The sequence below is a fragment of the Gymnoscopelus braueri genome, assembly GCF_963280865.1.
Source record: "Gymnoscopelus braueri genome assembly, chromosome: 10".
NCBI classification, from domain to species: domain Eukaryota; kingdom Metazoa; phylum Chordata; class Actinopteri; order Myctophiformes; family Myctophidae; genus Gymnoscopelus; species Gymnoscopelus braueri.
The window spans coordinates 33,645,579-33,662,786 of record NC_137611.1 but is presented as its reverse complement, the minus strand read 5'-3'; the positions used below and the strand labels follow the sequence as shown (position 1 = coordinate 33,662,786).

The window sequence follows — 17,208 nt, the reverse complement described above, 5'->3', positions numbered from 1 at the left end:
TGGTACAAAGTGGGATGATATAAATTTGTCGCAGTATGGTGTGCGTTTAGTTGACCTCAATTCACCGCTACTTGAGCTCTCTGTAGACTTACTACTACAGTGTTAAAATCGTGATTGATCGAACAGCCTTTATCAATGTCCTGCCCGTTTCATCAGACAGGTAAATATTTTATTTCAAATTGGAATGGAAAGATCGTTTAAAAACAATATAACTGTACATAGGCTTCTTAACTGTGCTGTCGGTGATTGAGTGAGTCTGATGACCTGATTTTAGCCGGTCGTGGTCGTGGACAGCCTGATGATGTGCATGCTGCATGATCTAATGACATTTATATAGCTTGATATGGGAGTAGAACACTTCAGATATAGCCTATATTGCATGCATAGGATAGAAAAGTAGGCTTTACAAACTGTCAATTCAGAATAAACTATCAGTTCTCCCAAACAACCCCCCCCCCCCACACACACACACACACACACACACACACACGCACACGCACAGGCACACTCGCGCGCGCACACACACACACACACACACTTGCTACAAAACCTGTATTTCCAGTCATTTTGGGGCGTAAACAAGAAGTTGAAGGACAAAATAGCCAATTTTACATCGAGGTGCCCAGATGTCCCTATAGTGCCCTCCTATCCTGTATCATATAGGACACACACATACATATGTGTATATATCTATAATACACTGTATTCATTTTGTGTGTTGTCCTCCTCAGCTGAGCTGAACCCTGGCCTCCTGCCTCTTGACTGGCTGCTGGGTAAATGGCAGTCAGATGAACCAGGAGAGGGCTCCTTTTCCAACGTTACTCATTTCCGCTACACAGAAGCCCTATGCTTCAGTCATGTCGGCCAGCCTGTCATCAACTTTATGTGAGTTTGATTTGAAGAGAGGACAGTTATCAAGTCTGTACTGCTGTTAAACCTTTGGAGTCCTCGGTTAATTTCTGCTTTATATGGTTGGCAGGTTTAATGCATGCGATGCTGAAACGAAAAAGCCCATGCACAGGGAGTGTGGCTTCATCAGAATGCAGCCAGGAACCAACAAAGTGGCCTTCATCATTGCACAGAACTCTGGTACACACACACACACACACACACACACACACACACACACACACACTTATACACACAGTTATTCAGTTAACCGTGAAGTTATTTTATAATTAGCATTATTATGATTAGGTAATTTGCCTTAAATTAAAGTAAGGCTTAAATAGGAATGTCCGACTGGCATAAAGGTAAAACAATCCCCCAACACTGCAGAGACTGGGGTTCAAGTCCCCTTAGCCATGGCTCCATCTTGTCCAGATGCTCCAACAAAGACAAAAGACCTTTTTCACAGCAGCCGTTTTGACATGCAATAGTTAGGTAAACACAGGTGTTACCAGTGATACTATTTAAGGTTATGTTCCATTCAGCTCAAACAGAGTAAATGTAGTACTGTGTTTCCAGAAGGTGGCATGCCCGTTTCCCGCTCCGGTTTATTGACCAAGACTCTCTAACTTCAATTGAATTCCTGTTTCTGTGTCACAACCAAAAGTACTGTAGGATTTGAGTCTCTTAATTGCAATGGAATCATGACCATGAGCATAGATTTAGATTATGACCGACTACTTTGCCCCCGCCCGTATAGTGAACAAAGTAAACATTGGACCCATTCTTCACAAGCCACATATGTGGAGGACATTTTTTTGTTCGAGACTTGTTCGAGAGTGTGTTGCTGAGTGTGTCAGCAACACACTCTCACGAGATCTTGCCGAGCCCACTTAGAAGACAAGTGTGTACCATTTCGTACTATTGGTGAGGTGGGGAATGATCAATCTTATTAAGAATATCAGGGATTTTTGGTTTGATTGGCTCTGCAGCTAATTTAACACATATGAAGTTGGGATATGGATGTGATATTTCGACACCCTGTAACTGCAGAGACAGACAGTACTTATTTTACTCTGTATACTGCTGTGTGGGATCAATGGGATCGGTCTATTCATCTATCGATATGCGTTTCCTGTTGTGTTCAAATCTGCTGCTGAGCCAATCAAATGAAGCTACTGAAAGCTAATGAAACAGGAAACGGGTATGTCGCCCTCTGGAAACACGGGACTACATTTATGCACAGACCACAGAACCTATTTTGCATGTTGGCACACTGTTAAGGCTCTGCTCCACTAAATGGACTGGAACCTTAACTTTGTTCATAAGAACAGTTTACCAGTGAGTTCGTGTCAATATTGCTGCCATGAAAAAGGTCTATTGGCAGTGATTGCTGGTGGGAAGCCAGCAAAGGTTCAGCCTGTTCAGTGGGGAGGGATCTGGTAGACATACTGTATGCATTACACTCTCCCAGTGAACCTCCTTGCTGTCAGGTGAAAAGTAACACTTGGTGACTCCATGTGTATCGGAAGAGGCACATAGTAGTCTACACTAGAGGGTAGCACGGGTCCAAAACACTGGACCCGGACCGAAACGGGACACTCTCCCCAGGCCAACAGTGGTAGTTTGACAGTGATAAGGACCATAGTACCCATGGAGGGGAATGGCGATAACTAAAGTGGGGAAAAGGGTTCGTAAAAAAAAAAGAAGCTTTTGCTCACAGCAGTTTTATATCTGTTCAAAACATATCAGTTATTGATGTTGGGTAAAATAAAGCCAGATTTATGAGTTGCGTGCAGGTGTCGTGCACAGAAAGAAAACTGCAAATCTAAAAGCTCACTGCGTGATAGATTGGCTATTTTCGGTGCGTAATACAACTGCAACCAAGTATAAATCAGGTATAAGGGCACGGCCACACCGCACTTGTGTTCTACCCATGGGGCGGAATCTGCCAATGCTTTTCCAATGGGAATGGCGTGGTTTGATGGTGTTGCGCATCTTTCAACGTGTCACGCACACCTTGTGTTTATACGCCTCCTGGTACATGCCATACTGGCTGCACAACCTGAGTTTAACAGCGGGCAACCATAGTTTGGTGTGGCCGTGCCCTAAGACTTATATAAGCCTGAGAGCAATAGACAGACACACACACAGTACTTTTGAGTGCCAGTCTCTCTTGTGGTACAGGCCTGGTGGAGATCGAGGAAGGGGAGATCGATGGACAGCAAATTAACCTCAAGTCTCAGGCTCTGGCCAGAACATCTTTTGCCAAGGAACCACATGTAAAGGAGGTCAGACTATGTTTCTGTGATCCAACATTACACGTTTCTGATTTATCTGCAATTTTATCTATTTCCTTTGGGTACCACATCATCACATTATCTAACTTTCCATAGCATCAGTGTTAATGATTATCATGTTCACACATTTTGTCAACAAGGTAACTTCTAAACATCACCTGCCGTCTCCACATTCATCTTATATTAAAAGTGGCTTAAGGGTTCGCCGGCGGACCATGTCGTCACGCTCATTTCACTATGACTCATCCATAACCACATAAGGAGTTCCCAATGTAGCTACGCCCAAATGTGGAGTGTGTTGTCTAACCTCAATGTGTCCTCATGGAATCAGGTCAAACAAATCAATCAGTTCCATATGGGCACAAAAAGGACTGACAGATGCAGAGATCCGGTTGTCCAGAGCCACAGATATGGTCATGTGCATAATATGGGACCGACCAACTTCAAACTCGGCGTGCGCAGCGGCAAGGACTCGAGGGAGTGCAGTGCCTGCCGTTGAGTAGTTTGGATCTTGTTGTCCAGAATTGCCGATCCAACCAATATGCCCATCTATGGGCATTACAATATATGGGCATATACTGATGACATCAGGGACATATATGGGCATAAAAGGGACAAGGACTGACAGACCACACTCCATATATGGGTGTGGTTAAACGCTCTAAACGGGTAAGATGGTAGGTGCTCATAAGGAATAGATTGCAGTACGGCTTTCTCTTAACGCACTCACTGCACTCAACTGTCATACAAGCTAGCGTTGGATTTGCATTTAGCAAGTATGCTAATGTTGTTGTCATGGGCACCTGCTTTTCCCCTTCTCTCAGATCACCAGAGTGTTCCAAATAAGATCAGACGGGAAGCTGGAGCAGACTGTTTCCATGGCAACAGACAAACAGCCGCTGATGCAGCATTTGCACATCACCTACAACCGTGTACCCTGACTCAACCGTCAGTCCATGGATAGATGCAGATATCTTTGCTATAATAAAACTGTACATGTGCGGAAAATAGCATTTATCTGTCGTCACTTGTTTGGTCTAATGGTCATGTTAACACTACACTATGATTGAAGGCATTTAACTTAGCAATCAAACGTAAATCAAGTGCACAGTAATTGTTTAGGCAGTACAAATGAGTAAGGTGTATACAATCAGGGCATCCTTTAGGATTTAACTAATGCACCTTCCTACAATGAATGAAGCACATCACATTCTGCACACACTTTACATTTTATGTATGGAAAACCATAAATGCTGCATACTTGACATTAAGTGTATAATACTGGACAGTATCCAATTAAGTTACATCAATCTTATGAATGAATCATGCTTTTACATGTATTTTGGACATGGTCTTTTTTAGATTTAAAGCACTAATGGTTAGTGTCTTATGCATTGTGAGTGGAATGCTTACTGTTCTACCTGTGGAGTCATGCATTGCTATTGTATGTTTCAAGGCCATGGCAAAGAGTACTTGATTCTATGCGTCAGCTGTTACTATGCTGTTCAATACTGTTCTCAGCTTAGGTCATCTCATCTTTATGAATTACAGCTTTGTCTGTATCAGATAAGCTTTTTTTTTTTAAAGTAAAATGCCATTATATAACACTTTACAGAGGCGCATTGTTGTATTGTTTATTGGATCTTGTTTAGTCGATACACTTATTTGATTTAGCTATTTTGTCTCATATGTTTAAGGAAATAGGTAGCTGATATATTGCACTTTTACCTTAGCGCTAGGTATACTCTTGGTTGCTTGTTTTTGCAGAAAATGCACTAAAGACTTCTGGTGATTAGTAGTTTTCGTTCCCTACCTATGTTGAATACACTTATTGTAAGTCGCTTTGGATAAAAGCGTCTGCTAAATGACTAATGTAATGTAATGGCATATTTAATTAGGTCAGTGGAATAAAGGAATAAACCATCGTTTAGTGAATTCAACTGTTGTGAATTCTGTTCAAAGTTTATTTTGGAGTTTAAAAGGAATGGTTCACACAAAATAATTTAACACTGTGAAAGTGCCAACCAACAGGCATATACATTCAATCATGGTGTTTTGACCCAGAATGGTGGCTCTGTAGGCTAGAATGGCTCTGATTACTAAAATAATAAATAACCTATTTACAGCTTTAAATATGCAAAATCATGAAATGTTTGACATTCTTTCACCCTGCAGGGTGTTTGGCCAAATGCATAATCTCTGAATGGCAGCGTTTGACCAACACTGGGCAATGGCCACAAACCCAGTGTGCAATGAGATGCACCCAAATGTACATCAATAATGTTTCTTAAAGTATCTTCAATATTTCCACTCATATTTGGGATGAGAAGCTATGTTTACTGTAGGAGATCTCAAACATGTACCTCAAACATGACCCATTATGTAGAAGGTTGATACAGAAAAATATATCGCTATATGGCATTAGTTGAAATGCCTCCACCTTTTTATTATAAAGTGATAAGACATGACATACTTAACCCTTGTTGATGGCCAACACAGGGCTCACAGTTGGAGTGACGCTGATGGCAAATGTTAAACACAAAGTGCCTGCCAGTAACATTCTGTTACATAAGCATGTAACTGAATGGTGTGGTCTGGGCCCGTTCAGGGCCAGACCACACTATTCATTAGATTACTTAAATATGGCATTTATCTGTACTTGAAATTGTTTGGATCAGATTTGAGACAGAATCAAACTGATCCTCAGCAGTCTGCTTTTAATCAGAAGCCAGGACAACACTCATAGCCACTGGAAAGCTAAATGGCATAGTGCATTACAATTATAACACTGGAGTTGTTTACAGCATTTATCCAAGCCGTATTTGAGTGCTACTTAATTGCTGTGACAGAGAAACCTCCAATAAAAACAAGAGTCAATCATATGCTGATGTTTATACATGTTTCTGTGGCTAAACTTTGGATGAAGAGTAGTCACTGGTATAGACATACTTGACACCAATATGAGATAAGCTTGATGCTGACGGAACAATCATTGATGGCCACTCAGCAACGAGTTGATATTCACCAGTTGCCTTCCCATCAGTCGAGCCGCTCCTCTCACAACTCTTTCCATTGTCTTTGAGCCAGAGATGTGAGCATCTTGTCAATAGCCCCTGTGCGGTCTGTCTATTTGTTCATGGTTCTTTCATGATGTAGACATACACTGTTGTTAGGAAGTACTTGAAGGACTCCATGGTAGACGACAGCCAGTGGTGTTCAGGGACAGACTCCTTTTTCACCACACATTTTGTTATCTCTCCCTGGAAAAGGAAGTACAAAGACATTTTATTGCTGTGCAGTTCCCACTGGTGTACATGGATTACATTGAATCTAAATAAGACAGATTTTCAGCCCAGAACATCCCTGCCATCTGAAGATTACATTTAAGAGTACATTTATTATATCTCTGCTGTCCGGCAGAAACCAGCTAAATCCAAAATGTTCACTTTTCAGGAAATGAAAAAAACTAAACAAAAAGTGGAGTTGGGGTTTTGTTCATCATTGATAAGAACAGCTAAATGGGGTGGAGCCTGGAGTCAGCAAAACCAGCTAACTAGTTAGCTGGTTTAGCAGAAAGTTTGAGGAGCCAATGGAGTTAGCTGGTTGTATCAGAAGCATTTTGTAATGCTTTTCATTGGTTCAATATTTTTTTTTACCAATACACAGACGAATTCAATGGCCCTGATTTATGGAAAAAAATCGTCAAAATGGAGTTAGCTGGTTTCTGCCGGACAGCAATGATATGTGCTGCCTCTGAAAATAGTGCAATTGGGTGTATTTTAACTGTTAGACAGCAGAGGGCAGTATAAACAAGCACTTCCAGGATTGAAATTCCCTGTGAGTTGTAGAAGTTACCATGGCGACAGGACAATCCAAAGAGCGTTGGCAAGGGAGGGCCAAAACTATGCACAGTACAGCTCTCTATAATCCCAAAGGAACAGGTTATGAAACTGAACCAGGCTCTACTCCAAAAGATGAGAAACCATGAGAGTATGAGATTAAACTAAAGAGTGTGACTGGAAACACATCAAATCCCCACAGACAGAGGGACACATTTTCTTTTCTCCTGTTGTGTACATATTTGCATTTTATTCAATATATGGCCAAAGCATGTTTTGAATGAACTTAATAAAAAAAAGTATCAATGATAATACATACTTAAAGAGTTCTAATGCTGAGGTAAAATAGATTGGCCATGCACTCAACTCAAGGATAAATTGGCAAATGGTTTAATCTATGTGAATTATAGACATGCTATAAGGAAACGGGTACAAACATTGGTCATATACCTTAAATGGTTGTCCTACAGTTCCTCAAAATGTTTCCTGTAAATTATCCTGAAAGCTAGATGGTTTATGGTTTTATATTCTTACCCATCCTCCACGTCGCTTCAGCCAGGACACCAGGAATTTGCGGACAAACTGGGCCAGACTGTCCACCACGATGTGCACTGTGGCTGGATGGCCTTCTCTCACACAGTCTACTGCGAGAGCCCCAGCAACTGCAAACATGGACACAATCTTCCCCCATGTAATACCTACAAACAAGAACTGATGTCAGTTGGGTGGTTATGTGTTATGTCAGGTGTCAACAGAAGTGCATGTGCCATTATTAACCACTTCACACTATTTTCAAACATTTCCCCCACAATTGTGAATATAGCTAATCTATATTCTCACAACGATTTCTCAAGGACACTTCGACACCCGATCGAACACCCGATCGAACTGGGAACCTTCCGGTTCCCAAGCGGCCGCTCTACCTCCTGATCCACTGGTGCCCCAAAGTGATTAATCGTGTCTAGATTTGGCATGCAGAGTAGTCACTGTTAGACATATTTGGTACTATTATTAGCAATGCTTGACGCTGATGAAGTATTTGTTGATGGCAGATTTCGCGGAAGTTCACAGAACATGCACAGAACATGCCAGGCCTGAGTTTGGTCAAGTAAGCAGACAATATCTGACTTGTAATCACTTTAAAAACAAACCCATACTGTAAGAGTTTGAATTCAAGGTCATGGCATGTTCCAATAACCGTTTCTACTCTGCGTCATTTAAAAAAAAACTTCCCTTCACCTCAGACTGTGATTTGATAAGAGATAAGAGTGGATTTCTAGAAGAGGGCAAATTCAATGGACCTTGTACTGAAATGAAATGAATGGTCAACACCCGATTTGACTCAACAAGCTGGTGATACATTTGTATTATTGTAGCTGATAAGATGTATTTACCATATTACAAGACCATAGTAAACTGAACAGGACAAAACAATGGTTGCTATGTCTCTAAGCAAAACACTCAATGTCAATGTTCATAAGGCTCCTGCCTTTTGCATGTTTCTATTCTGGGGCAATGAATTGACATACAACAGAAGACTGTCATAATTTGAAAAATACGCTTTATCTTTTGACAATAAGATTTATTAAAAAAAAATTAGATGACCCCCCCCCCCCCAAACAAAACAAAATAATATATTTTTAAATTTAATTGTGTTTTTCTTTCACCTTAATAGAGATAAGATTGGTATTGCTATTTTTTTAAATAGGGTTTAAGTGTTTAAATTATGATGTTTGCGTCACAAGAGATATTTTAGGGGAAATTTCCATTTTAAATGAAGAATACATCCATGAGGGGTTAAGTTCTGATAAACCAGGATGACTGACTGACCATTTCTGAGCACTGTTTCCAGGCCAGCAGGGATAACTGTCCATGATGCATAATAGGTCCTAATGGCATTAACCTCCTTTGGGACAGTCTGTACCCTGATTTCTGCTTGCTAGTGCTGAACCAGGGCATCCTGTGCTCGCTAGTCCTGTAGAGGTTAATGAGACTCTGGGTAAGCTTAAACAAGATGACTGTAGCCCCAGCCAGGTCACTTAACTCCCTACTGAGAAGCAAGACCAGAATAGATACAAGATTGTCTGGGATTAAGGCAGGAGAAAACGAGAAGGGAGGGATCAAAAAGCATGAGAGGTACAGTAGGAAGCACACTGAGGTGAATGAATGGGCCAGAGGCCTGCCATGTGCTGTGCAAACACTTAGTAAATGCTGCTTTTAGAAAAGAGCTATACAAATCTACTGTAGTTATTGTTAACCATTTAGACCTGGAAAACCCTTCAATCCGGGAAAGCCTCTGTGTCATTGTAGATGTTGCTACAGTATGTATATAGCAAATTATTACCCGCTTAGCGAAAGCTGCGGGTCTATGAAGAGGCAGACCTACGACTCATCATTCGACAAATTTGCATTCGACAGATTCATTTGCATTCGACAGATTCATTTGCATTCGACAGATTTGTTCGACAGATTTGCGTCATTGGCTGTCGTTTAAGCCAATGGGATACTTTCCCATACTCTGAACGGGCGGCCTCGTCCTCCCAAGCTATGGGACTATGCAGTCCTCCGAGCGCTAGCCGAATTTGGCTAATAGTTAGCTTGTATGATGTTACTAACTAACTGTTTTTAGCCAAGAGCGCTAATGTCCGCTCCCCATTAGTTATCGACGCAATTCGCGTTATTACTCTCGTAATTTTCATGTATTGTACATCCCAAAATAAAATTTATTAACCATGTTATGGTGCTGTAATGACTTTATATTTTCTCAACATAATACTGTCTTTCACACGGGCCTTGGAAAAGAGGATCACTTCCGCCATTTTCTTCTTCGTTGGTCTAAACAATGACACGGTTGCCAGATTTTGAGAGACAAATAAGCAACCAGGTCAATGAAAACAAGCCCAAAGACTTAAGTGACTATTAGGCTACATGACCACTTTAAACCTATATGCATCGGCTATTTGAAAATAGACGACTTGGCAATAGCCGATCTACAAGCTCACAACAAAATAATAACATATAACAAGCAACTACCTACATTTACAAGCAACTTCACAGAAAACAAGGTCGCTTGTAATTAGTATACATGGCAACACTAGTACGAGTACTTTTCCCACCACTGTTGCTGTTTTTAACATGACTGCCCTGTTCACAAATGAATGAATACACACTACAACCAAGGTTACTGTAGCAACATTTTTCATGTAAGCCAGTAGTGAAAAGGGCAAACTTGCAGTTATGCATTACAACTCAAGCCTAGCTGTTTCAAACAGTGAAATCAAAAGACAAGTTGTGAGCTTCACTTTTATAAAGGGTTAGGGTTACATTGCACTATTGATACTTTTACTTAAGTAAAACATTACAGTACTTTTTCCACCACTGTTGATGTTTTTAACATGACTGCCCTTACGCTACCTGTATTCTATGGACTCACTTCGTTTATTGTGAAAATAGTTTCTTTCTTTCATACATAAATGAATACTAACTGGTCACCACCGGTCTTTTGTCCAGGAACAATGCATACAACACTATCAACCAGTCCTCCTGGGTGTGTGTGTGTGTGTGTGTCTTCATTTTTGTTGTTCATACATTTCTAAGTGAAACACTGTAGTTTTGACTTGGGTAAGGGTAGGCTACATTATGAAGTAACTATATCAGCTGGTTAAAATAGCAGATCTGTGAGATTGTAGATCAATTATTATCATTGATATTGTATACACACACACACACACACACACACACACACACACACACACACACACACACACACACACACACACACACACACACACACACACACACACACACACACACACACACACACACACACACACACACACACACACACACACACACACACACACACACACACACACACACACACACACACACACACACACACACACACACACTTTATATTGGTAGCCAACCAATGAACCTCTGTGGAGTTATTTTTGTTGCATTCGAATGGCTGAGATTTTATTTTAATGACAACTTTTACATTTTGTGCTGCAGATTGGGGCAAAAATAGCCTGCCGCAAGCGGGTATATTATGACTTTGTCATTTCTTGTTTTTCTTTTTTTTATACATTTTTTAAATAAATAAATCACGTTTTTCCAGAAAACGTAGGTTAGGATTTAGAAGGTCTCAGGTCTAAATGGGTTAATATTTTATGTATGTCTTCTGTTCTATGTTTGATGAGCCCAAAAAACGAATTAAAAAACATGTGTGACTATTGCCCATGTTGTTTACTTGGGTTCAGGTTCACATAAGCACTTAAACCCTATACCTGGATACTTCAGTTGACAGGGGTCCCCTCCTTTTATCCCTCTACAGTACACCAAATATCTTAGCCGAAAACAGACAATCTACAAGCTCACAATGCGTCAGGTTGCAACGTGTTGTGAGCTTGTAGATCTGCTAGTGTTACAGAATGTTCGCCTATTATGACACGCCCTGGCCTGAATAGGAACGCCAGGGTTCGATGAGTGAAAGCATCAACTCTGATTTGCAGACTGCCCAGAGTTAAATGTTACTATAAAGCACTTAGAGGCAAGATAATGGATCATAAAGCACAGTAATGCAACAAATTTGAATGGCACGGAAAACTAGCACTGATGAATATAGTTCTATTAATAGCCAGTTGTGTAGCTGTTGAGTCCCATGAGATCAAGTGGTTGTTATTCTTCAGAAGGAATCCCAGGCTGCTCTAAAAATTACCCCCCTTTGTGACGTCAGAACAGTCACAAGTTCAGCCAAAACACTAAAAAGTTCTAAAAAACGAGTCCTGTTTATTTTGATCTCTCAGTAAAACCCTGAGAGTGAACTTCACTCTGTGTTAAATTAACACAGGAATGTGCTATGCAGACCAGGAACACCCAATCCATCGTAAAACCTCATAGAATACAGCTATTCATGTGGCTCTCGGTTACGTCAAAATGTGCCCACTAGTGGAGTTGGTGTGGAAATTCCAAAGGTCATTCTGCGTGTCAGACAGTAAATGACAAAGATTGAGACAATTGCATGAGGGATATACAGTAGTCATTGTTAACACAGCATGCGCAGCAGATTTCCTAGTGTTTGGAAAAGGGCCCATGACATTCCTTTGCAAAAAGGTGGTGATTGAGACTTTAAATAATTACCGCCCTATCTCCAAACTACGCTGCTAAGCAAAAATCCTGGAATCTTTGGTAAACAAACAACCAGTGCAAGTATTTTCTATCAAGCCTAGTAGATTTTAAGTCTGCACCTGTCTGGATTTAGAGCTAATCACAGCACTATATCAACTATCACACGGGTTTACAAATAACAGTATCTGCATCAGACAAAAGGAAACACTGTGCTGCTCTTTTTTTTTATCCGTCTAAAGTTGACCACTGTAATCTACATATCTCTATAGCAACAAAACAAATATTGAAAGGGTTAGATAATCAGGAACCTTGCTGGTAAATTACAAAAAAAAGATAGTCTTTTTTAACAGAAATAACGCTAGTTTTCTTAGCGTTTCCTGCATCTGATGCCTGAATGTCTATTGACCGAAACGTTGCCTAAATAAAGTTGGCCTTATTGTGCAAGTGTAGGCGGTGTGCGGGTCATTTTATTATATTCTGACGTCTGATCCCTGCCTACTCACCCGTCTCTGAGCTGATCAGGTGTGCATAAGACCTGGCTTTTTCCTGTTTTACAGGAGTTTTAAAATGACAGTTCAACTGATAAACATGAGCAATCAACTCAATCACCTCATTTGGCCCTGCTCCAATCCGATCGGTTCAGGTAATTGACCATGGCTGTTTAACCCATTCAATCCGGGAACGCATCTGTGTCATTTTAGATGTCTTTGGCTATTCAAAAAATAGCAGATATACAAGCTCATAGCCGCGATAACCTGACCAAATATCCAGTAATTTCTCTTCTCATCCTTCTACTGTATGAGCAGTACATTACATTGGCCATCACACAGTAAGATCACACAGAACATCACATTTGGCTGATGATGTTAAGACTATATATGCAACATATAATATTATCCTGCTCTCATCGTATGTGTGGAAAATAACTGAGAAAGAACATGACAAATATATACATATATTAAAAAAGAAAAGAAAAACACAGTGGAACAGTCATGTATGTACCAAAATCAAAAGATAATGTCATTATTACATATAATCAACCCAAGAAATTTGAATGCTTGTATTTTTAGTCCTTTATGCAACCACAAACTTGGATAATTAAATCCAACCCCCTCAAAAATACTGCCAAGCATTGATGCAATCTGGTCAAGCTATAAGTGGGTGCATCTAAGCACTGTGTAATTTATTTCAGTTTTATGTAAAGCACTTTGTAATTTTGTTTTGATACGTGCTCCATTAATAAAGTTTATTATAAGCTAAGCATTGAACAAAGAGCCAGCCTTTGTCTTTCAGATGAAGGATTCCCTGTTATACAAGAACAGCAGCTCATCTCTGTTTGAATCACACCCACACAGTGTCTCTGCTTGAATCACACCCACACAGTGTCTTTTAAAGAAGCATGCCCCAACCTGGCACATGGGTCTGAAGGACTGACGCTGTGATCGTCATCAACTGCGTCACCATCAGTGTGACGGATCGGCCCTGTCTGAGACTTTGTCATGTTTAAATCTGTTCCTTCGCTGGGTGTGTTTGTGTACGTTTACAACAGCTGCCATACCTGTGGAGAATATTTCTGTTGTCACAGCAATGAAGGCATCCGACACCATGCTCTCCATGGTAACAGAAATGTTGAGCTGTCGTGCCACGTTCCTGTACAAACTCGGCCGAATGGACTCCAGCTCGTCACCTAGGTAACAGTTGGAGAATATTCAAAAAATGTTATTTCAGCAGACAAAGACAAAACCTAAACATTGACTAAGTCAAGTCAAGCCTTTAGACTTGCTAAGCAAGCAATCATGCAATATGTTACCCCAAACAATGTTCTCAATTACATTTTACTATTTGCTTACAAAAAGCAACTTTGCATATAGATTTATGGTACTCCTACAATGGAGGTCACAGGCAGATTCTTCCTCCTTGCTCCAAATGCACGTCTCTCTCTCTCTCACACTCACACACACACACACACACACACACACACACACACACACACACACACACACACACACACACACACACACACACACACACACACACACACACACACACACACACACACACACACACACACACACACACACACTCTATTTGCCACTCAATCTACTACTGTCTAGGTCACTGGGTCAAACCCTCTTTAAAAAAGATCTCAGGTGTAATGACTAGGAACCGAACTTCACATAATCCTCTGCTCTCACACGCCAACATGGAAGTTAGCTTGTGTTCAGTAATGAGATACAGACAGCAAGTTCACAGAAGTAAGTACTTTACCGTGTAGTAGAGTGCTCAAATACTTGCCACAGTTCACTTGTGTTGTACAACATTAAAGTAGTGTTGCACCATAAAGAAGTGTGAAAATGTAACCGTTCTCGTTAAGATTTCTCAAAATGGAACTAGTAATAAGAGCCAGGAACATCTACGGCACTTTTGTCAACAGAAAGTGTGTGTTTAAATCAAGCATGTTTAGTCACTGCACTCTCCCCAAAGGTTACATAAAGGAACAGAAAATGCAGGGACAACTTCATCTTACTTGAGCCCTCCATGACATAAACCAATGACAACTATATGGCAAATAAATCATGGACAGACAGGGGTAAAACATTCAGTATAGATCCGCTCCACCCCAACCAATAACTTAAGGTCAAAGGTCACTCGCTTTTGACCTTAAATTCAAGATGAGTGAATTTCACCCATTTAGAATTTCCAGAATAACAAAAGAATCAAGTGTTCTTTAAATGTCAACCAGCCTGTGTTTGAGTTTTAAAGGACACCCAGGAACAGATGCCATTTGTTCTATATTGACCCTCGCTCGCCTACACCGATTGTTGTCGATCTTCATAACAATATAATCCTGGATTTGTCAGCTCTTACCAAGACAGAGAAGCACCACTGACAGCTCAGCGACTGCTGCGTTCGAGGCAGGAAGGCCAAGGTTCAGTTCAGTTTTGCACCAGCCTAACCCGCTCTGAGTCAGCCTGGAGTGAATGTAGTCTCTACACAGCACTTTTGACTGGGACACCAGTTCTTTCTCAGTCACAGAGCGGTCAAACACCTCCAGGACCTCAGCAGCAAACTCTGTAGACCTCCGAAGCACATCCATGGTCCTACTGGGTGGTGGTGGGTGTTGGGACTGGGCCAGGGAAGGCCTGGCCTCCTCTGATCAGCACCCCTCCTACTCTCAGCAGGATGAGCGTCAACACCGATGACAGTCTCCTGACTGCAAGGAAGAGGAATAGAAACTCTAATTTTGTAAACAGAGAGAAGGAAGCTGTATTACACATAAGACAAAAGGACATTTTGTTTATGTAGCCCAATTCACTCTCACATATTTAGTATGTTACTGAAAGTTTTAATTTCCTTAAAGGATGAATGAATACAAATGTTTAACAAACGTAAAATATGTAAAAATAAATAAATAAAAAAAGTTAATTCAATGTCATGTTTATATCAACCTACTTATTGCATAGAATAGACTATTCTCACACCTGCAGCTACCACAAGGTCCCCCCCCCCCCATACAAAGGTGAGTGGGTGGTAAGGACAGTAAAGCCAGATCAGAACTGAAACTTATATAAGAATAATACTGGAGGCGTTATAGGCGTTATAGTGACTCACATGCTGCTGTGAACAGCAAGATATTGCAACAGATTTCGATTATGCAACAAACAAACAAGTACATAAATATTCATGAAAGTGTCGGATGATGATGGATCTATAGAGCGCAAGAGCAATGGAACAGCATAGACTACACTGTATGAAATAATAAACATAGCATAATAATTCACTAGAAGATAACTATAACTTTATGCTATGGGTCAACGCCATGGGAAGGACATGCCGCACTTACCTTGCACATTTTGTCCAAATTCAAACGTCCACTCTTCCGATATGAATGATTTGACTTGTTCTGACCATATTGAGGAGGTAAGACATAAATAAGAACAGACAATCCTACAATCCAACTCCGTCCCACAACAAACTGTCCGCGCGAATGTGAAATATGCTCTGAAAACTACATTCAGCCTATTTTATCCCATTCGATCAAAGTTAGGAGTGTCGCATTCCACAGAGAGAACTGTGATCCTCTCTGTTACCTTGTAAAGCCAACGCGTGGGATAATCATGAGCATAATGAGTTTCGATCTGAAGACAGAGAACGCCTTCCTGTTGCTCCACCTTCCTGATCATTATCAATATGGAACCAGCAGAAGACCACTAGGTGGCGCTCTGGCCTTCTACAATCAAGGTCTACAGCTGGCCTCTTTCAAAATATAAAACAAAATAATTATATAACGTTAACCATTAGTGATGTATTATATTTAATAACAACTAAAACATAGATTATATACGCTTATGTTCCGGGGCACCTGTTGCTTGCCTTTCATGCCAAACTGTAGGCTATATTAGCCCTGATACTAATCCCATTTGGAACCTCTCCCTCCACTACCGCTCCCAGATGAGGTCCCACACAGCTTGGTGCCTGTTGGGCGGGACATTTTCAAATATTTCCCACTATGCATGATTCTTACCCTTTTCCCCACATCGTATCCTAAAAGTAAAGGTCGTCCCCCCTGCTCCCAGATGTTTTAACTTCTAGCGGGGGAAAAAAACTAACTGACAGGTTGAAACAAGCGTTTAAATCGCTTATTTAGTCAGCCTGTGGCCAGTCAACCCCCGTCCGCATGTGCAGTACTGCTCCCGTAAGATTGCATTGGGAAAACCACTTCAGCCAAGGACTCCAAGCTCCAATCGGAACCTCGGTTCCTCGTTTGTCGGTGCCGTTTGGGTGAAAATTTTCCGCACATTTCACACACATTTCACATATTTCTTACCCCTTTCTACACATCGTATCCAAAAAGTGAAGGTTTTCTGAAATGCTCTCAGATGTTTGAAATTTTAACGTACAATAAAATCTATCCAACGAGTTGAAAAAAGCGTTTAAATCGCTTCTCTCCTCAGCCGGTTCCATAATATTATGCATTAGAAGATGCAATTCAACATTTGACCAGTAGGGGAATCAGTAATGTTATCTCTACGGGCGCAACTCTTGCGCAA

The 17,208-nt window shown here is 40.8% G+C and overlaps 2 protein-coding genes across 4 annotated transcripts; one reads left to right on the top strand and one right to left on the bottom strand.

Annotated features, from left to right (window-relative positions):
* Window positions 1-24: 24 nt before the first annotated feature.
* thap4 (THAP domain containing 4) lies at window positions 25-4,767 on the top strand. Of its 2 annotated transcripts, XM_080440617.1 has the most exons (5): window positions 25-160; window positions 732-885; window positions 980-1,089; window positions 3,076-3,179; window positions 4,013-4,767. In XM_080440617.1, exons 1-5 carry the CDS (start codon window positions 136-138, stop codon window positions 4,127-4,129), a joined length of 510 nt encoding a protein of 169 aa, XP_080296743.1. In that variant the 5' UTR covers window positions 25-135; the 3' UTR covers window positions 4,130-4,767. The 2 variants fall into 2 exon arrangements, with proteins under 2 accessions (XP_080296743.1, XP_080296744.1); XM_080440618.1 differs by lacking the exon at window positions 3,076-3,179.
* A 374-nt stretch (window positions 4,768-5,141) lies between these two features.
* On the bottom strand, window positions 5,142-16,271 carry LOC308094246 (bcl-2-related ovarian killer protein homolog A-like). 2 transcript variants are annotated; one of them, XM_080440774.1, is made up of 5 exons: window positions 16,002-16,271; window positions 15,026-15,395; window positions 13,716-13,844; window positions 7,562-7,725; window positions 5,142-6,448 (listed from the first exon to the last, which is right to left on the bottom strand). In XM_080440774.1, the coding sequence occupies exons 2-5, from the start codon at window positions 15,252-15,254 to the stop codon at window positions 6,323-6,325; spliced, it is 648 nt and encodes a 215-aa protein (XP_080296900.1). In that variant the 5' UTR covers window positions 15,255-15,395; window positions 16,002-16,271; the 3' UTR covers window positions 5,142-6,322. The 2 variants fall into 2 exon arrangements, with proteins under 2 accessions (XP_080296900.1, XP_080296901.1); XM_080440775.1 differs by having other exon boundaries at window positions 15,026-15,371.
* Window positions 16,272-17,208: the final 937 nt, after the last annotated feature.